Raw genomic sequence first — 21,759 nt, forward strand, 5'->3', positions numbered from 1 at the left:
AAAAAAACATTATTACATGTAACCACACAGGTAACTCTCACAGACATAAATTTCAACAAAAGAAGACACAAAATTTATACACTGAATCCATTCATAGCACATTAAAACCAAACCTTGGTGTAATTTATCATTTCTTGGCCACATTAACACTTCGTGAAAACTCTTACATGGATGCTTTGTGTACACTTATCTATTTTACATTTCAGTAGAGTAGTCTAAGAACTACATTTCAATTTACCCAAATGGAACCAAAGATCAGCTTGATAAACCTTGCTATGTCATAATTCTTCTTAGGAAAAAGATTTCACTCTGGTGTGTGTTTGGGAAGACTTTTGACCTCCCACTTAAGACTTTCTCATTAACTTTTCCCCTACTACACAGGGATCTCCAAACCCTTCCCTTGAACCATCATGGTTTCATGGTCAACGCCCTATGCATGAAGTGCCATTTTTTCATATTCACAAGCAAAAAATGAAAGGGAGATTTAAAAAAACACACACAACCTTTTTTTTAAAAAAGGTAATTTAGACATTTAAAGTAAATGACATCTGGGGGGGGGTGGGGTTGGGGTATAATTTTTATGCAGAAAGACTTTCATGCCTGAGGCACCAGAGGTTCTATGTTCAAACCCCAGCACTACCGGAAACCAGAATTTAGAAGTCCTCTGGTAAGCAAGCAAAGAAAATAAAAAGGGGGCAGGTAGTGGTGCGCACGTTACAGTGTGCCAGGTTCTGGGTTCAGGGCCCCAGTCCCCACCTGCAGGGGGAAAGCTTTGCAAGTGGTGAATAAGGGCTGCAGGTGTCTCTCTGTCTCCCCTTTCCCTCTTGATTTCTGACTGTTTCTATCCAGTAAATAAATAAAGATAATTTTTAAAAATGTAAGAAAAGAAAAGAAAGTGAAAGGAACAAAAACACCTGGAGACTAATACCAAATTAGAAGCAGAGAAAGGCAGCCAGAACTATCTTATTTATTATAAAGATACACCATGAAGAACAGACCTGACTGTATACTGAAGCCTGAAATGGTACATGCCAAAATGTACAGTACTATACATAAAAGTGCATTGTCACAACAGATTAACAAAACTTTGTTTTTCTTCTTCCAGAACTGTAAAAGCATCCCCTTTTATTTTCACCTCCAAGATGAGGGAATGTCATGATAAGAGGCAGTACAGAGCACAGGTGAACATGATGGCAGTCAGCATCAGGTGAGAGGAAGGGGTGGGCTGAAACATGACGGGGGGGGGGGGAGACTGTGGAGTGGGCTGGAAAGGCACAGTTACAGCTACAAGGAAGAAAAGGAGACAGTCTGATGACTGACAAGGACGTGGGATAAGACAATACTGAGCACCTAGGCACAGGCAGGTGAGTGTAGAGAAGAAGCTGGTAGTGGAAGATGTTTCAATATATTCAGGCGGGCTGTAGGAATTGGGGTGTGGAGGGAGGCGGGGGAGACAGGACAAGAGCAAGGCTAAAACTCCTCTAAAATAGAAAGGCACTTTCACATGTACATACTACAGATGTACATTGACACAATTAGCTAACAATCACAAGCAGGAAGCTACCAGTACTGCAATTGATCAAACTGACAGGAAAGGACAATACTGATTTAATTACGTGGGCAGGAGTTACCCTTAAATCCGCAGGTAAATAGCAGTCTCTCCTGTTACACAGCCACTTAATATATTTTAAACATCTATAGTAACCATCACACTACACATTGAACTCGGCTGAATGCTCTAAGGGGGGCATTCACAAATGCACAGTTTATATATTTTCTTTTACTAAACAGTTTCTAAGATAAGTATTATGGAACCCAGTACAGTTATTTAAACATACAAAATTCCCTACGTAATTTAAAGATACAAGTACCCATCTTGATTATACCACATAACTATTTTGTTTAAAAGAAAGTATATTAAGGTAAGTGAGAGCCTAATTTTTTGTTTTACTGATTTGAAATTGTATCAAAGTCGCCCTTCACCTAGTCTAACACCCCAGCCCAGCTGGAGGTTTGGTTTTCAGCTCGGGATGGTCTACAGTTAGGAACTGTATTTACACATAGGTAGAGCCTTTGCTAGGAAGCTGCTCCTGGCTCAGAGCCTCTCTGATGGCTAAGTCAAAACAAGGCTCAGTCCCAAGTTTAGAATGTTCCCTGTGTTGATGGCCTCTACTGTGGTGAGAAATAGAGGAGTGCCACCCCCAGTCTGCAGTATTCTAAGCCCCTCCACAGACCCATATACTTCTTAACTACTGCATTTCAATGGCTACAATTACCAGATTTAAAGTTTTTTCACTATGTAGACCCAAGAGGGTTTATGTCATTCCTAAGTGCTAAGACCACTCCCCCACCCTCACCCTTTTTTTTTTCTTTGTTTGTTTTGTTTTCCTTAAATTATAAACACATTTTTGGAACAGCAGAACTATAGACAGACAATTTTTTTTTTCTAAACACATACATGTTTGATCCTTGGTGCTCTGTATCCATTGTTCTTGCTCACTGCAGCAGATCAGAAGGGCTTGCTGTGAATTATTCTCTGATGGCTCAAGGGGCACCGAGGTCAGACTAAATTGTGTACAACATGCAGAATTGTTGAGTGATGGCATCAAGACCAAACCTGTGACCATCGAGTTCTATAAAGGGCCATTTAATAGATTGAAATAATTTACAGGACATTCACCAAAAAATGTGTACTAAGTACCTTTCACTCAGTCCTAACTGTCCACTTTTACCACCACCCTAGACCCAAACCAAAAGGCCAACTTGGTCAAGTTACTTCAGTGAGTTCTATGGATGGGACATCAACATACATTTAGGTAAGTTATAAATATACAATTGTGTGTGTGTGTGTGTGTGTGTGTGTGTGTGTAAGTGGAGCTAGGTGATCTTTGTAGAAACATCATTTGTCCTTCATTAAAACCACCCCAACTCACCTCTGCACACTAGAACCTTGAAACTCAGGGCATGATATCTGGAAGATTCATTTTCTTTCTTCTCTTGCTGCGTGTTGTGCCTTCCCACCTCCTCACTCTATGCTGTGGCTATAAAGAAGGTCATGTGCCAGATGATACTTCAGCTGCTGAAACTTTATTTTATTTTAGACAGAGGCAGAAAGAGAAAGAGACCTCTGCACTGAAGCTTCCTGCAAGCCTGGGTCATGCACACAGCAAAGAAGCACACCATCCATTTGCCTGCCCAGCTGCTGAAGCTTTTAAGGAGTTTCCTAGGTGCTATTTTAGGTCCTGTGTGAAGTGGCCATCTGTGTTACTCTTGGAATCTGAAGACTTTTACTAAGAAATCTAAGAAAAGATAAGTCCTTAGTCCTTACTCTGAGGTCACATCCTTCCCTGGGAATTGGAAAGAACACCAAAATACAAACAAACACAAAACCTTAAGGTGAGAACAAGGGTGTAGGGAGAAAAGATAGAGACAGATAAGGAGGGAGAGTAATGGGTGAATGTTAGGAGCTGTTTCCTGGAAGAAGGCACAGCCGCCGAGGCTCTGAGGGGCTACAGCAGCATGTCTTCTGCCATTCAAGGCAGTGGAGTCCGGATTTGGTGGGTGAAAAGGCAGTCCCTGTCACTTCACAGGTGTAAACACTACAGAGGAGAGACACTGGGCAGGATCACCAGGGAGAAGTGAGCTAATTTTAAAGCTTGTAAAAGGACCCACCCTCCAAAATCAATCAATAAATTCAAAACACATCCATCTTTGTGACCCTCTGTCAACTAATGATACTCTTTTTCTTTTTTTTTAATTTCTTTATTGAGGGATTAATGTTTTACAACTCTTTCCTTTTTTCTTTCCTATACTCTGTCTACTATAGAAAAGAAGCTATTGGAAAATAGTTTTAAGCATCATTTAAAATTTTAATTTCTAAAGTTGGCCATTTTTTACTCCTTTTTATTGTATCTTTAGCATCATTTTGTTTGTTTGTTTCCTAACCCAGTGTTGGAAAATTAGAAACCAAAGTGGAATCTGGAGGCATTATTACTTCTTTAAAGAGTATTTATTTCATGATAGGAGGTGCTGGGAGGCCAGAGCACTGCCCTGACAGATGTGCTGCCAGGGATGGGACCCAGGGCCTAATGCATGCAAGTCTTATGTTCTACTGCTGAACTTATGGAGACTATTCAGGAGAGTTTAGGAACTGGGAAAAGTTATTTAAAAAGTTTTAGTGCTGTTAATTGCTAAATTCTGACAGTCCAATGGTACCTCAAAGTGTGAAAGGACCGCTAAAGTTCTAGAGAAACGGTAAGGGATTGGTTAAGACATTGCACTGAACCTCTCTCTCAAAAGGATTTTCTGTAAATACAAAGGTTTTCTATACCTGCAGACATTTGAAACTTCCTTATTAAATCCACTTGAATAATTACTGGGTTGTTAGAAAAGTCATGATGTGTTTTTCTATGTAAAAGAGCATCATGACTTTTTCAACAATCTAATAGCCAGTGAGCAAACCACAGAGCAAGCAGTGTGACTTTGGAAGGTAACAATATTTCATTCATTTAACCTCTCTTTGCAACAGAATGGTTAGACTGTCAAACTGAGGTAGAGATCAAAGTATTGATCTTGGGTTTTAGTACAGATCCTCACTCTTTCCTCCAAGATATGTACACCAAATGGGGTGATGAAGCCCCCAGTGTGAAGTTCTTTAATGAGCACACACTGGGTGCCAGTTTAGAAGGAAACTAAAGGGTGGTCTGGAGGGGAAAGTTCTGGGCCATCTATTCTTTTAAAAACAAAATGTTTCATCCTCCATCAAGTAAGTTCAATGACAGAGTAAACACAATGCTAGTGAGTTTATAGGTGATGTCTATGCCTACAGATAGAAGAGGGTGATTTGCACCTTAGGAAAAAAGAGTGAATTCAAAACTACCTTCTTAAGACGGATGGAAAACACAGCATTTAAATATGGGCTAAAGCCTCATGGAGCTTGGTTAGTGTGAATTATGTTGAGATCACATGAAACAAAGAAAGAAAGAAAGAAAGAAAGAAAGAAAGAAAGAAAGAAAGAAAGAAAGAAAGAAAGAAAGAAAGAAAAAGAAAGAAAGAAAGAAAGGGAATAAATCATAGTTTCAGGGTGCAAAATTGGGAGGACATCCTCCTGGAATGAAGAGGAAATCCTCCCACCTTGGCCAGGAACAGTTCTTACTCCAGTACCATTGCTAGTTCTAGGTTGGCTCACAGAGACAGAGAGAAGATCTGGGGATTCAATTCAAGGCCATCAAACCTCTGTAACATGTCCAGAGGCATGAAAGTCATTTAGAAGACAAGGTCGAGTGAACCAAGGCCTGGCATGCTGCTTGCTCTCTCCATTTCCACAGAGGAGAAGACAGGGACTTTGGGGAGTTAGAAACATTCTCTGTGTGGTTTTAAATAGTAGATCTGAAGGAGATTGTAGAGTAGTGTGACCAGACAGTCTTTAAAATTAGACCATCCTAGTCTTTTGTGAATGCAGGGGGTGAACTTGGGAATCTTCTAAGGCCTGATCAGGCTTGTGGGAGGAGTCACATGGGTAGCATTGGAGGACCTTCTTTCCCACATTCAGCTGAAGCAGTAACTGCAGAGGCTCTGCACTCTTCTACTGAATCTTTAACCTGGACCCAGAGGAACAACTGTCATGAAAGAGGCAGTCACTTAACTCATTCAGGTTAGGGGATGAAGGTCTCTCTGTTGCATCTGCAGGCCTTTAATATGAACTGGACCCTGTCCTCTGCATGCAATCAGAGGTGTTCACTGTCAACTACCAAGCAGTGCTGTTACCACCTTTCAGCCGTTACCCCGAGGACCACATGCCGACTATATTTCAACTAGATCTGAAACTCACATTCTTGTGCTCTGACCCAGACATTTCTAACTCCCCTGGGCTACACAAAGTCTGAAGCACTGTGCACAACGTAGAGAGCAGAATTGGTGTGGCTTTCTTTACAAATGGTGCAGCATTGGATTTTTCAAGTAAGTCTACATGTTTCTATTCTCTTTAAAATGACTTATGTCCAGTTATTAAAAAAAGAAATTACAAAATACAAATGCCCATGTTAATTTAACTAGTCTCAGACATTACATTCAAAAACATAGAAAAGCCAAAAGATCTCCAGTTATTATAAGTACAATAATAAGGAAATTTATGGATTACTGACTGACTGTTGTCATTAATCCTTTTTTTTTTTTTTAAATCATCTCCTCGGATGGCCTTGCTCAGTTGGTTTTTACATTGTGCAAGACTTGTCTGTTGGACCTTGGGATGGTGGGGCAGGTCCTATGGTAGGGTTTGTTTTTGGAAGAACAGCAGGTTTAGGCCGAAGGGCTGGGGGCTTTAACTGCACTCCCATTCTGGGTGCCACCATCGGCTTGAAAGTACTCATTGTGTCGCTGGAGGAGCTAGTGCTGCGTCGAATCTGAGGCTCTGAGCTCCTGAGGGCAACACTGTGCAAGGGGCTGAGTGATTCCATGGAGGTGGCTGGGGCAGGAGAATTTTTCACTTGCTCCAAGGTATCCAGCACCACATCAGGGGCATGCTTTGCTGTACTCTGTCTCTCCAGTTCTCGGAGTTCATTCAAAGCAGTGTTCATCGTTTCTTCAATATCCTGTTGAAAAATGAGTAGAAAGAGAGAGAGAGAGAGGGAGAGGGAGAGAGACAATAAACTGACAGTTAATAATCATGTACAGAAACCTACATTACAAACAAAGGTCAGCAGAAACATCACTGTTTTAACTTCATGGTGTGGCATGTATAAAAGTAATGCTACCTCACATCCTGAATGTTCTTGAGATCAAGATACAGTGGCTCATGGAACCATCTATCAGACATTTGCTATTTTAAGACACTCTGTAGACTTCTGGTGATTTCTACCTTACATGCTGACTCAAACAGGATTCTATTCAACTTTTGGTTAATGCTAGCTTAGACTCAGGGGCTGGCAAAAATAGCTTACTTGTATAGTGTGCTGCTTTGCCATGTGTGACCCAGATTTGAGCTCAGCCCTTACCACATTGAGTGAAGTTTTGGTGCTGTGTTTTTTCTTTTTTTCCTCTGTCTCTGACTGAAAAAAAAAAGATATCTTTAAAATTCAGCAATAATTTATCAATAAATAAATGAACAGGACTGAAAAATCAGTTTCCTTTCATTCACTTGATAATTTTTTTGAGCACTTACTATGTTCTTAGCTCCAAGTAGTTCTTCAGATTTAGCCTAATGTTCTTGTATAGCAGATCTTGTTGGAAGTCGTACTGCCCCATACCTCTCTCTAACCATTCTTTTTTTTTTTTTTTTGCCTCCAGGGTTATTGCTGGGGATTGGTGCCTGCACTACGAATCCACTGCTTCTGGAGGCCATTTTTTCCCTTTTGTTGTCCTCGTTTATCATTGTTGTTGTTATTATTATTGTTATTGTTGTTGCTATCATTGTTATTGGATAGGACAGAGAGAAATCGAGAGAGGAAGGGAAGACAGAGAAGGGGAGAGAAAGATAGACACCTGCAGACCTACTTCACCGCTTGTGAAGCGACTCCCCTGCAGGTGGGGGGCCCGGGGCTTGAACCGGGATCCCTGCACTGATCCTTGTACTTCACGCCATGTGTGCTTAACCCACTGCACTACTGCCTGACCCCCTGTAAAGTCTTTTTAAAAAATAACTTATTTTAAATAATTTTACTGGAGAGAGACAGAGAAATCAGGAAGGAAGATGGAAATGGGGGGGGGGGGGAGAGAAAGTGAGACATCTGTAGTACTGCTTCACTGCTTGTGAAGTTTTCTCCCTGCAGATGAGGACTGGTGGTGGTGGTGGGGGCTTGAACCTGGGTCCTTGAGCAAGGTAACACTATATAACCATATCTGTAATAAAAATGTATGTAGTATTTTCTAATGTCACAGTAATGGGGCAGCAATATTGACATTGGTAAAGAGGGGGCCAGACATATTTTGTAGATTTACTGGATAGTTTATCTGCAATGAATTGTCCTACATCTTATTCACATTTTGAATTTCCTCCAAACATTTATATAGGTGAAAAATCCCATTTGTAATAACTTGATTGTAGAACATCTTTCTTATATATAGACACCACATCTATATATGTATGTGTTTTTGATACTGGGAGAGCTTTCTGCCTGTGTGATTTTCTCACTCCTAGTGGCTACTTCTGCTTTTCTTTTAGTTCCAGACAGAGAAGGATATGAAGAGGAAGGGAGAGAGGAGCGATACTACAGTACCATTCATGAAACTTCTGGTTCTGTGGCTTGACTTCAGGATTTTTTACAGGGCAAAGTGTACAAAGGTGAGCTTTCTTCTGGCCCGTGACAAAATATTTTTCATAGTCTTATATAAATTTTCTTTTTTTTCTTATATAAGTTTTCTAGTAATACAACTATCATGTAAATTATTCTTTGTTTTGATTAGCACTAATGAACAAGGGTTGCCCATTATTTTATAACATTTCTATGATTAGGGGACCACTGTTCATGAGATTTGAGTTCAGACTAGTTAATGTTATTATTTTTAAAATTTTTATTTATTTATTTTTGCCTCTAGGGTTATTGCTGGGTCTTGGTGCCTGCACTATGAATCTACTGCTCAGGCGGCCTTTTTTTTTTTTTTTTTTTTTTCAAAAGGACAGAGAGAAATTGAGAGAGGAGGGGAATATAGAGAGGGAGAGAGACAGACACCTGCAGACCTGCTTCGCCACTTGTGTGGAGACCCCCCTGCAGCTGGGGACCCAGGAGCTTGAGCTGGGATCCTTGTGCTTTGCACTATGTGTGCTTAGCCTGGTGCACCACTGCCCAGCCCCCCTTAATTTAATATTATTACATCAATATGGAGTTTTACTTGTAGATGTGATAATTCTGCATGCTTGTGGAAAACATTTCCCTACTTCATTTGTCTTCTAATGTATTCATGCATTAAGTGAATATGTTTATTAACTTTTGTCTTCCCCTTATGCTATATTTAGAATTTAATGTTTCCTTAAATTATGCCTGTAATTTATCAATATATTTCATATAGTAGAGAGGAAATTAAAAATATTGCTTTAGGAAGGCAGAGTGTATACCACTGATGGATGAACAGATAAGGTGGCCAGGGCTGAAAGAAAGGGAGTTGTTCTTTAAATGGCATAGAGTTTCAGCTTTGCAAGATGAAAAAGTTCTGGAGATCTGTTTCCCAACAACATAAATAGACTTTACTGAACCATACACTTAAAAAAAAAGGTTAAAGTGGTAAAGGTTATATTTTGCTTTTTATTATACACACAAATGGCACAGGTGTTGTGTAAGAGAAAGTAAGTGGAGAACCACTGTTCTACTTTGATCAAAATTCCTCTTCTCTTCATTTCACTCACTTGGAACACGACCCTAATGGCACTGCATAATGGTAACTGACTTTTGTATCCACTTCCCTCACTGGTTTGTAAGCACTTCAGGATGTACCGGCTATTAAATTTTGGTCACCTGCATGTGGCCTTACATAGAGAGAGCAAGTGCTCAGTAAAGGCTTGCTAAATGAACTAAGATGTGAAGATCATATATTGCTGCCTTAAATATAGGGATTTGTCACATGTTTTTTTTTTTTTTTGGTATGAACTCCAAGATGGCAGGTTTACTTGTCCTCATGGGAAAATCTTAAGACAGGAGATGGAAAGATAAATAAAGGACACAGCTGGAAGTCATTCTGCCTGGATGACATCACTTTACAAGTGATTATTTTCATATGTGATTTCCACTTGATGCTAAACATATGGATTTGCTTTTACAAGTATTTACCCCAGAGAGAATGTGCAAAGTCTGATTTATCTTCTGAGTTTTTGCTTTTTTGATTTATAATTAAAGGATTTCCTAGTTCTAGAAGTAAAAAAGGGTTAAGCAGACTTCATTATGCCTCCTTAGCCCCAAGTTCCTAATTCCCTGTTTCTCTAACCTAAATCTGGTTTCACCTGTGTATTATAAGCAGTGAAGTTAATGGATCTCTTGAACCATTAAATTTAGATACTGTAATATATATTTGGTTCTATATAGGCCTCAAAAGACCCTGCAGAGCCCTCCCAACAGAGAAATCCAAAAAGGTCAAAAAACATTTTTGATTTTTTAAGAAGGCATTATGTACTTAAAATTGCTTTAATTAGAAAAAGACCACATTAAACTTGCACAGTAAAATTTTTTATCCCAGATTCTTTTTAGCTAGCATAATGAAACTACTTAGACATGTGTTTTATCACTGCAGATTCCCATATATGTATCTTAAAAAGTATATATATTAATATTTACACACAGATTTATTTAATGCTTCCCTATCTTGTTAAATTTCACATTCATTTTTTTCTTATCTAGTTTTTAAGTTTCATCAACAGCTGAAAGATTATTAAAACCACTTAGATGGCAAATGTTGAATTTATTTATTTAGTCACTGGCTGTAAACATTTTTTGATGGTCTTGCTACAAACAGCAACAAATCAAACAGAGAGAAAAACAGTAAAATGATGGGGAGATCCACTTATATCGTTTTACTTTTACTTTGTCATTTCTTTTTTTTCTTCCCTCCCTCCCACCAAAGTTATCACTGGAACTCAGTGCTGGCACTACAATACAAATCCACTATTCCTCCCAGTGGCTATTTCCCACCCCCCACTTTTTTTTCCTTTTTCTTCTTTGGATAGGACAAAGAGAAATTGAGAGGAGATAAAGGGGGAGAGAAGAGATACCTGCAGACCTACTTCACTTGTGAAGCTTCCCTCCTGCAGGTGGGGAGCAGGTGCTCGAACCCAGGTCCTTGCACATGGTAACACACTTAACTGGGTGTGCCACCACTTGACCGCCTACTTTGTCATTTTGTTGTTGTGTATAATTTGTCATTTCTAATAATTAGAAAAGACTGCAAGGCTCTCTTCTTTTCAGTTACTGTTGGGAAGTGGAGATGAGTGCATTCAGGAATGCCTTAGGATCCAGATTTGCTCTTCCTCGAAGAGCTATCATAATTGACTATCTTATCTACTGAGTAACCCATCACTTCCCAAGTTGAAAGTGTCATCTTCATTGTATACTCAAGATTTTATTCTAGGATTCCCCATTCTGTTCCATCAACTTGTCTATTTCAATATCTTAAGCATGCATTTAGAATCTGGTAGGTCTCAAAACTTCGTTATTCTTTTTCAGAAATTTCCTGACTATCCACCAACATTGGGTTTGAAAGTACTGTGTCCAACATTTCTGCCACATCTGCTTAGATCCATATGAACACTGGGCCTTTCCAGTAACAAATGGTTCTCCAAAGAAGACCCACTGTTAGAACTTAAAGAATGGGTTAATTTTTGTTGTTGTTAGTTAGTCTATATAAAAGAACTTGATGGCGAGAAGTAACTCATGGACACCTCCATCACCCTGTCCTGAGAACTTTGCATACATTATCCCATGACAAGCATCTCACCTGAGCAATTGTCTCTGGATCCAGTGGCTTGTGGTCATTGAAGCTTGTATACTGCCCCGATGACGTGGACCTTCGAATAGGAGGGCTATCGATCTTCTTGAGGGAGTCGTGTCGGCTGATGTTACTCAGGCTGCCATGGCCTGGCCGGCGCCGCCTCTCAGGACTATCATTATTGAGGCCACGGTTCTGCAGCAGGCCCCGGGGGTGACTGGACAGGTTTGGGGACCCCAGGTCAATTGAGGAGTTGGAGAGAGCATGTGGAGGGTGAAGGGGGCAATGGCCATCACTGGTCCTGCCAGGACGCCTTACAGGAGGGGGTGGCTCTCCTCTTTTTCTTTGTCTAGATAGACAGAAAAGGAAAAAATAGGGAGTGTTCATTATTATGGGCAACATGGAAAGACAGAGTGCCATCGTTTCTCAGAGCCCCTAGAGAAGTGAAGGTTCAGCAGCCTAGTGACCTGATGTTACATACCTGGCTAAATAGCTATCAGAATGACGGTCAGTTGGGGAGTTCATGTCCTTGGATGAAGACTTGTCTTCAGTGACTGGCCCACTGCTGGCTTCACTGTCAGCTTTTTGGCTCAGGGTGTCTGAAAATGTATCATCCCTGAAATGACAAGAATCAAAGTGAGGGTCTCCTACTATGTGGATGGGAATACTCCTGTTTATTAAATATGTAAGTCCTTTTCTTATTCGTGTATCAGTTCTACAGCTGGTCCCAGAGGTGACTAGACAGACAGGCTTGTGATGTAATGAAATAGTACATAAGCATTGCAGGTAAGCTGTAAAATTCAGATATACAAAAAAGAAAATAGCCATCATTTATAACATAATATCCAGAGAAAACTGCTGTTAGAATTTTATAAAAATATTTTTCTCTGCTTTTTTTTTTCTGTTCCTGGGATACATTTTCTAGATATATATGCATATGTAATATTTACATGATCACTACTTTATTTACTTTATATATATGTATATTTATATGCCTGTATATACACATTTCTTAGATTCTGAGATATACATTTTAACATTTATAAAATTAGGCTGAATCATTTGACTATTGTATATACCATGTATATGCATGCACACATACATATATCATATCTCCTTTTTTCCTTAAAAAGCTATTCTCCAGCTTTATGGTCCTTTTTCCAACCATGACATCATCTCCCCAGACAATAATTTGGATCCACCTGCATATCAGATGTCAGGCTCAAAAAACAAACAAACAAACAAACAAAAACTAGTATAGTCATGGGCCCTTTGAAATATAACTAAATTAGGCCTACTAACTATCTACAAAATGGAGACTTCCAAATCTTTATCTAAAACATTCCAGCCTTTAGGTTCATGATTAGTCAACATTTTTTTTGGCTTTATATGTTGACTCTTTTTCAGCCACCAGGTTTCAGATGATATCATGATGCCAACCAGACTTTCCTGGGCAGATGACCCCACCAATGTGTCCTGGAGCCCCACTTCCCCAGAGCCCCATCCCACTAGAGAAAGAGAGAGACAGGCTGGGAGTATGGATCAACCTGTTAACACCCATGTTCATTGGGGAAGCAATTACAGAAGCCAGACCTTCCACCTTCTGTACCCCATAATGACCCTGGGTCAGAGGGATAAAGAATAGGAAAGCTATCAGGGGGAGGGGATGGGATACCGAGTTCTGGTGGTGGGAATTGTGTGGAGTTGTACCCCTCTTATCCTATGTTTTTTTTGTCAGTGTTTCCTTTTTATAAATAAAAATTTAAAAAAGTTTTTCTTAAATTGGGGCTCCATTTTAAAATACTATGGTCACAAAATAGGCATTACACCACACATTTTATTTTTCAACTGGCTTCTTCCACTTAATATGTTATTATTTAAATATTTTATTTATTAATTTTTTTTTTAATGAGAGAGAGTGAGAAAGAGTAGAACACCGATCAACTCTGGCTTATGGTGGTGCTGGGGATTGAACCTTGCACCTCAGAGTCTCATGCATGAAAGTCTTTTGTATAACCAAATGTTATCTCTCCAGCCCTTATTTAGTATATTGTGACTGTCTTTCAATCTACTTTAAAACACTGTTGAAACTTGTTTGGCTTTTTATGTTAACTCTCTTTTCAGCCACCAGGTTCCAGATGCTAGCATGATGCCAACCATACTTTCCTGGACTGACGACCCCACCAATGACCTCACCTGGAGCTCCAATTCCCAGAAATCCACCCCACTAGGGAAAGAGAGAGGCAGGCTGGGAGTATGGATAGACCTATCAATGTCCATGTTCAGCGGGGAAGCAATCACAGAAGCCGGACCTTCCACCTTCTGCATCCCACAATGACCTTGGGTCCATACTCCCAGAGGGCTAAAGAATGGGAAAGCTATCAGGGGAGGGGATGGGATATGAAGTTCTGGTGGTGGGAATTGTTTGGAGTTGTACCCCTCTTATCCTGTGGTTTTGTCAGTGTTTCCTTTTTATAAATGAATAATAATAAAAAAACTATTGAAGTTAGAGCTTCTCCATTTGCAATATTAAAAAAAATAAGGAAGGGGGCCAGGTTGTGGCACACCTGATTAAGTGCATGTTACAACCCAAGTTTGAACCTCCAGTCCCCACCTGCAAGGGGAAAGCTTTGCATGTGGTGAAGCAGTGCTCCAGGTGTCTCTCTGTCACTCTTCCTCTCTATCTCCCCTTCCCCTCTCAATTTCTGGCTGTCTCTATCTAATAAATAAAGTTAATAATAAGAAAGATTTTAAAAAAATAAAAAAGGAGCCTGGAGATGATTCTCTTTAGACTTTGGGTCAGTAACTTCCCTTTTGGGAATCTGGAATTAAAATGGTAGACAGACATCAAGAGCCCACCACTGTTTTTGGAACCAGCAGTGTCAATCACTTCAGTCCTTAGAGGGGCTCTCTATATCAGTTCTTCTTCTAAGGATCCCAAAGCTTCAAAAATATTCTCTCAGTGGTTTATACTCCAAAACTCCTGGTAGAGTTTGGGACATGAAAACCTGCTGGTCATGACATACTGCTAACAGAATACCCACCAGCAAGGTGAAGAATTGTGCCCCTCTCAGAAGTTTTAGCTCTGTAATTCTTCCTCTCCCCCAACCCCCTTCACAAGACCAAGGTCAGGTTGAACACAATGACTAGAGTGCTTCCAGAGAGGGAGCACTCTGACGCTCTTAGCTATACTAGAATAGAAGCTGGACTACTCACATATCCTGCACCACTATGTACTGGTGAGGCACAAGCCCATCGATTCCATTGTGCCTCCCTTCCCACCAGTCATCAGAGGCACGGTGATACAGCAGCAAGGAGGCACCCTTCTTGAAGGACAGTTCTCTGGCAGACCGCCCAACATAGTCAAACTTGGCTATGGCTTCTATTGGCTCACATTCTGCAAAGAATACACCAAAAAATGGTGAGGGACAGATATGATATACTAAATCACAGGTCTGTATCAATCTCCAGGAACAAACCAGGCCATTTTTAATATCCAGACTGAAAATGGAATAAACAAATCATCAAGACAGGAGAAAATAAGGCTGTTAAGAGAAACATGTTCTCTTTCTGTCAACAATTTCCTAGGTGAAGAAAAATTGCAACATTAGATCTTAATTTCCACAGCCTCTTAGTACAGATAAAATGATAATTTAATAAAAATATTTTCAGCTTTGCAATATGCTATACATAATCTCTCCTTGGATTTTAATATCCTCCACAATATTATTTTGACATTGATAGAGTTCCCTTGTAACATGTTAGTATCATTTATAACTTGGCAAAGTAATAGAACACAAGGAAGTTTATGGTTTATTTAAAAAGCAAATTTATAAAAATCACTGCATTAAATACATTTAATCTCTTTATGTATTTTTATTTATTTATTTATTTATCCCCTTTTGTTGCCCTTGTTGTTTTTATCATTGTTGTAGTTATTATTATTGTTGTTGTAGCTATTATTGTTGTTGTTGTTGGATAGGACAGAAAGAAATGGAGAGAGGAGGGGAAGACAGAGAGGGGGAGAGAAAGACAAGACACCTGCAGACCTGCTTCACCGCCTGTGAAGTGACTCCCCTGCAGGTGGGGAGCTGGGGGCTCAAACCGGGATCCTTATCGCCACCTGCACTTAATCTGCTGTGCTACCGCCTGACTCCCTCTTCATGTATTTTTGGGGGCACTATCAAATCTTCAGACTACTATCAACTTAAAGAAAACTTGTTTTCTCTAATGTCAGTATCAAACTTTGGATAATAGCTATAAAACAACCCTACATCCCACTTAAAAGTTTGCCTTAATTACCTTGCACCCCAATTAAAAGACCAGACTTAAAATTGTATTTTGGGGGGACAGGGTGGTAGTGCACTGGGTTAAGTGCACATAGTGTGAAGTGCAAGGACCAAGGATCCTGGTTTGAGCTCCAGGCTTCCCACCTGCAGGGGGTTCGCTTTGCAAGCAGTGAAGCAGGTCTGCAGGTGTCTATCTTTCTCTCCCCCTCTCAGTCTTCCTCTCCTCTCTCCATTTCTCTCTGTCCTATTCAACAACAACAACAATGGAAAAAAGATGAGCACCAGGAGCAGTGGATTGTTAGTGCAGGCACTGAGCCCCAGCGATAATCCTGGAGGCAAAATAAATAAATAAATAAATAAAATAAAGTATTTTTTAGGGTGGGAGTTGGGTAAGATGACTAAAGTTTTCAAAAGATAAACCAAATAATCATGGTGTACACATGGACATAATAGTGCCTGTCCAATTTAAACTCAGTAAAAACAAAATTATATCTTCTGAGATCAAAAGCTCTCCAAGGGAATTATGATGAGTGAAAAAAGGGCAGTCTCAGAAGGCTACATACTATATGCTTCTATTTATAGAACTTGCTTGAAATAACATAATAATTGAGATGCAGAATAAATTAGTGGTTGCCAGAGGATGGGGTGGGGGAAGTGACAGAAGAGAATGACTATGATTATAAAGGCTACATGAGGGGCCCTTGGGATGAAACTGTTCATTTTGACTGTGGTTGTGGCTGAACCAATCTATACATATGATCATACTGTGTAGAAGGAAGTAAATACACACACAAAGGACATGCAAAACTGGTAGATGGATTGTATCAATGTCAACTTCCTGGTTCTATTATTTGACTACAGTTATGTAAGGCGCTAGCTACCATTGGGAGAAATTAGATGAAGAGTGTATGGCATCTCTGTATTATTTCTTATAGGTGTATGAAAGTTTTCACAGTAATCACACATATGTGGCATATGAAGAATCAAGGCAAACAAACAAAACAAGATAAAAACAACTCCCAAACTCTCACAACAAAATGATGGTTACCAGAGGGGAAAGGGAATCGAAATGGGAGCAATGGGCAAAAGGGGTCATTCGGATAGCAGCAGCCGACACTGGCACTTAGGTGTTAGGAACAGTGTGACACACACATTTACCAAGCTGTGGAGCTATGTCCATGGAATTTATGTAATATTATAAACTGTTGGCACCTCAGCTTAAAAAAAAGGTATTGAATTTTTGACCTCATACTAGAATTTTGGCTCTGATCCAATTCTTATAATTATTAAAGGCAAATCAGAGAATAAATTATGGGGCTAGGTGGTGATACACCTGGTTGACTGCATAAGGATCTGGTTTTGAGCCCACCTGCAGAGGGAAAGCTTTTTGAGTAGTGAAGCAGTGTTGTAGGTGTCTCTCTTGACTCTCTCCCTCTCCATCTCCTCCCTCTTGATTTCTGGCTGTCTCTATCCAATAAATAAAAGATAAACTGTTTCTAAGACTTGAGAAAACTAAGGTGGTTGTCTTTGGAAGGTGGGAGGGTGGGAACACAGAACTTTGGTGGTGGGTGTGGAACTATACCCTGTAATCCCACAGTCTTGTAACCCCCTCCTCTAAACAAAGAACAAAACAAAACAAGCAAAAAAAAAAAAATTATCTGGAGAGACACCAGGAAGTAAACAGTTTCAGTTCCCTGGTGGAAAAATACGTCAAAACAAACAGTATGTTTTTATATAGAAAGATGTAATGACCAAATACTTCATTGCAAAAAAACAAAAACAAAAACAAAAAAACGTGGGGGCTTGAATTAGTTTTCAAATACTCTAGAATATGTGTGCCTAGTTGAAACCCATGCATCTGTCAAATATTTTCTCAGAAAATTGTTTTCTAATTCCCTTGATAACAAACCTTCCTATTTAAAATAGTTTATTTTAATATCTGTTGCATTTTATGGAATAACTGCATATGAAATACTTAGGCAATGAGCTAAGCTTCTTGTCTGATAAATACATTCTGTAGGACATGCAAGGCAAGAACATAAAAATCAACAAACCATATTTTTAAAATTTAGATTTATGTAAAGTGCCAAGGTAAACTTCAGCTAAATATTTAAAGTGTAAAAAGAAAATTTCCCATCTTTTTGTAGTGGATAATGTCTGAGGTAAAATTTTTTTAATCTTTATTTATTTTCCCTTTTGTTGCCCTTGTTTTTCATTGTTGTTGTAGTTATTATTGTTGTTGTTATTGATGTCATCGTTGTTGGATAGGACAGAGAGAAATCTAGAGAGAGGGGAAGACAGAGAGGGGGCAGGGAAAGATAGACACCTGCAGACCTGCTTCACCAAGCGTGAAGCAACTCCCCTGCTGGTGGGGAGTCGGGGGCTCGAACTGGGATCCTTATGCTGGTCCTTGCGCTTCACGCCATGTGCGCTGAGGTAAATATTTTAAATTGTAGAACCATAATATGCATTTAGCATACTTCTCAGCAAACTAGGAGTAAAAGTAATTGGTACACAATAGTTCAAGTCCTTTCGAATGGACTATCATTTTTAGATCATATGCTAATACTTGGGTTTTTCCTTCTAAAATTTTATTTTCTTTACAAAAACAGGTAGCAGTTTTATAAATAGCTATAAGCCCATTTCTTTATTTCCTTTTTTAAGGCATTATTTATTCATCAGTGAGAGAAAGAGAGGAATCAGAACATCATTCTGGGACAAGCAATGCTGGACAGTGAGCTCAGGACCTCAAATCCAGTACTTTAGTCATTGTACCACCTCCCAGGCCACCTAGAAATCTATTTTTACAGAGAAAGGACTATTACTTTATTTGAAGGGACTAACTTTATATTTTATTCTATTTTTAAATTTATATTGATAGGACAGAGAGAAACTAAGAGGCAAAGGGAGACAGACATTGTCAGTACTGCTTCACTGATTGTGAAGCTTACCCCCTGCAGGTGGGGAGCAGGAGCTTGAACCCAGGTCCTTGTGCATGTGCATGCAGACTAGCGGTTGTCCTACTGACTAGCCCTGTATTTATTTCATTCTAAACTTAAAGATGAACAATAAACTTCTGGGCTGAAAAACAGCTCACTAGGGTAATGTGTTGCTTTGCCACGGGTACAACCCCAGTCTGAATCTTTCCCCACCCCACCCCTCCCCACATTGAAGGCAGCTGTGATGAGGTGGTTTCTTTACCTCTCTCTCTCTCAGCCTCTCTGAAGAAAGAAAAAAATAATAAACAAATAAAGCACTAGTTGAAATGAAATGAAATGAGCCCTTGGCTCCCTCCCCACCTGCAGAGGGGTCGCTTCACAAGTGGTGAAGCAGGTCTGCAGGTGTTTATCTTTCTCTCCCCCTCTCTGTCTTCCCCATCTCTCTTGATTTCTCTGCCCTATCCAACAGCAACAACAGCAACAACAACAATAACAACAAAGTGGAAAAAATAGCCTCCAGAAGCAGTGGATTCATAGTGCAGGCACCAAGCTCCAATGATAACCCTGGAGGTAAACAAACAAACAAAAACATCTCACTTTACTCTTGGGAACCCAAATAACATGTCTATGGAGTTGGGGTGGGTTAGAGATAAACATACTCATGGAGGGATGAAGACATATCAAATGATTTTTATTTGCCAGGACAGAGAGAAATTGAGAGGAAGGGTGGGGGAGAGAGAGAGAGAGACAGAGAGAGACAGAGATGGAGAGAAACAGAGAAACACCTGCATTCTGTAATGCTAATTCACTGCTCATGAAGCTTCCCCCCTTGCAGGCTGGGGGTTGGGGGGCTTAAATCCCAGTCCTTGTGCATGGTGAAGTGTGTGCTCAACCCCAGCGCACCACCACCGAGCCCCAAGACATACCAATTTAATGCATGCAATTTTAAAATTCCTATGTGAAGATGCCCACACTTAAATTTCTTGACTGAAAAAAATTGAAATATATTGACCTATAACAAAATGCACAATTTACATACTTAGAAAAGGAAAATTAAAAAGAACCATTCTTTAATTCTATGTTTTAATGCTAGTTAGTTAAACACTGCTAAATAATTCATGCCCCCTATAATCAATATTAGCTCTTTTTATTTTTGAAATAACTAGCAACAGGATTGTGAGCCTACTCATTAAATTCAAATGTGAAATGGTTATGAAAGAATGGCCAGATGAATCAAAAGTGCACTTTATTGTTAATCCTACCATAGCAGCTAATAATGCTGAGCAGTTTTATTACTTTAACTCTCCTGACTCCCGTAAGAATAATTTCATAGTCAAGTGTCAATCAATAAGCTATTTATACACACCTTAGTTTAGTCATTATGAAGCAAATCAATTTCAGGTTATAGCAGCACACCAATGGCCCTTTCATACAGAATCTCACATGATTTTTTTCAGGTCCTGCAGAGACTTTGTAGAATGTTGCCACTATTACTACTAATAAAAGTATGTCACAATAACTTCCTTTACATGTATAACTATTATAATTTCATGCAAAGGGAAAGACTGTCTAATCTCTTTCTAAAGATAAATTTATTTATTTAATGAGAGGGGAGAGAGAAGGATGTTAAGAACAAGAGCATTGTTCCTGCACACAAACTGCCAGGGATTAAACTTGGGACCTGATGCCCAAGATTCCATCACCTTATCCACTTGCCCTCTCTTAGCTACATAAAGCCTACTTCTTTTTGTTTGTTTGTTTGTTTAAAGAGACCACAGCACTGAAATTTCCTTCATTGTGGTGGGGGCCCTGCTTGAACCAGAGTTGCACACATGGCAAAGCAGGGCACTATCCAAGTGAGCTACTTTGCTGCCCCTAATTTTTCTTATATACATGATATTAGTACATCACATTTTCCATCTGGAACCTTGCTCTCCCTGACACTTCTCTCACCTCCCAGGGTTATTGCTAGGGCTCTCTGCTAGCACTATGAATCCACTGCTCCTGGAGGCTATTTTTTTCCATTTTACTGGACAGGACAGAGAGAAATTGAGAGGGGAGTGGAGTACGGGGTCTGGCGGAAACAGATACCTGTAGACCTGCTTCATGGCTTGTGAAGTGACACCCCTACAGGTGGGGAGCCAGGAGACCCGTGCGCTTTGTACTATGTGCACTTTGCCCAGTACAGCACTGTCTGGCCCCCTCCCTGACACTTTCCCTTCCAGACCTGAGACCCACTGCCCTTGCATATGGCAGCTTGGTTCTGTGACCAGAGCTCTCTTTTAGGGACAAGAACTATACTCCCTAGTGAAACTGTGATGGAGAAAACTACAATACCTGTGCAGTCTAAAAGATAAGCAATACCCTAGATAGTTTTAGTTATAGGATTTACAGGCTGGCTGTGAGCAAGGATATCTGTCCATTGTAAGCAATGCCTTGTTTTCCCCGTACTACCATAAGCCAGAGCTGATCAGTGCTCTGGTAAAAAAGAAAAAAAAAGTTGTTTTATTTTTTTTTATTTTTATTTTTTAAAAATATTTATTTTATTTATTTATTCCCTTTTGTTGCCCTTGTTGTTTTATTGTTGTAGTTATTATTGTTGTTGTCATTGTTGGATAGGACAGAGAGAAATGGAGAGAGGAGGGGAAGACAGAGAGGAGGAGAGAAAGATAGACACCTGCAGACCTGCTTCACCGCCTGTGAAGCGACTCCCCTGCAGGTGGGGAGCCGGGGTTCAAACCGGGATCCTTATGCCGGTCCTTGTGCTTTGCGCCACCTGCGCTTAACCCGCTGCACTACAGCCTGACTCCCAAGTTGTTTTATTTTAATGAGAGAGAGAGACAGAGAGAGAGAGACAGACAGAGAGAGAGAGAGGCATGGAAAAAGACCAGAACAACTCAGCTCTGGGGACTGAACCTGGGACTTCAGAGCCTCAGGTATTAGTCTTTTTTTCACAACCATTATGCAATCTCCCCAGCCATTGTAGTGGTTTCTCTCTCTTTTTCTGAAAAAAATTGGTCTGGAGAGGAAATTAAGCATTTGTGAAGTCCAAACAACTTCAGGAAAAAAAAAAGTCTTTGTAATTGCGTGAATAAGCTCTTATGACAATATGGAACACTGAAGAC

At 39.9% G+C, this 21,759-nt stretch overlaps 1 protein-coding gene and 1 long non-coding RNA gene across 6 annotated transcripts in view; one reads left to right on the forward strand and one right to left on the reverse strand.

The window, feature by feature from the left end:
- Positions 1-947: 947 nt before the first annotated feature.
- The window catches only part of SRGAP1 (SLIT-ROBO Rho GTPase activating protein 1), a 299,865-nt gene continuing 279,053 nt past the window's right edge, over positions 948-21,759 (reverse strand). For 2 of the 5 annotated variants that reach the window (XM_060195004.1, XM_060195002.1), the window contains exons 19-23: positions 14,623-14,803; positions 11,888-12,022; positions 11,416-11,755; positions 6,939-7,046; positions 948-6,590 (exon numbers count right to left, since the gene is read on the reverse strand). In XM_060195004.1, the coding sequence (XP_060050987.1) occupies positions 6,213-6,590; positions 6,939-7,046; positions 11,416-11,755; positions 11,888-12,022; positions 14,623-14,803 (1,142 nt within the window). In that variant the 3' untranslated portion in view covers positions 948-6,212. The remainder of the gene's footprint in view (positions 6,591-6,938; positions 7,047-11,415; positions 11,756-11,887; positions 12,023-14,622; positions 14,804-21,759) is intronic. The other 3 variants (XM_007516865.3, XM_007516864.3, XM_060195003.1) reach the window with 2 other exon arrangements.
- Positions 5,820-13,915, forward strand: LOC132539475 (uncharacterized). The gene is made up of 3 exons (XR_009550789.1): positions 5,820-5,958; positions 8,159-8,278; positions 13,531-13,915. It is a non-coding gene; the product is annotated as an uncharacterized LOC132539475 (long non-coding RNA).

Source organism: Erinaceus europaeus, chromosome 7 (genome assembly GCF_950295315.1).
Source record: "Erinaceus europaeus chromosome 7, mEriEur2.1, whole genome shotgun sequence".
In the NCBI taxonomy this organism is placed as follows: domain Eukaryota; kingdom Metazoa; phylum Chordata; class Mammalia; order Eulipotyphla; family Erinaceidae; genus Erinaceus; species Erinaceus europaeus.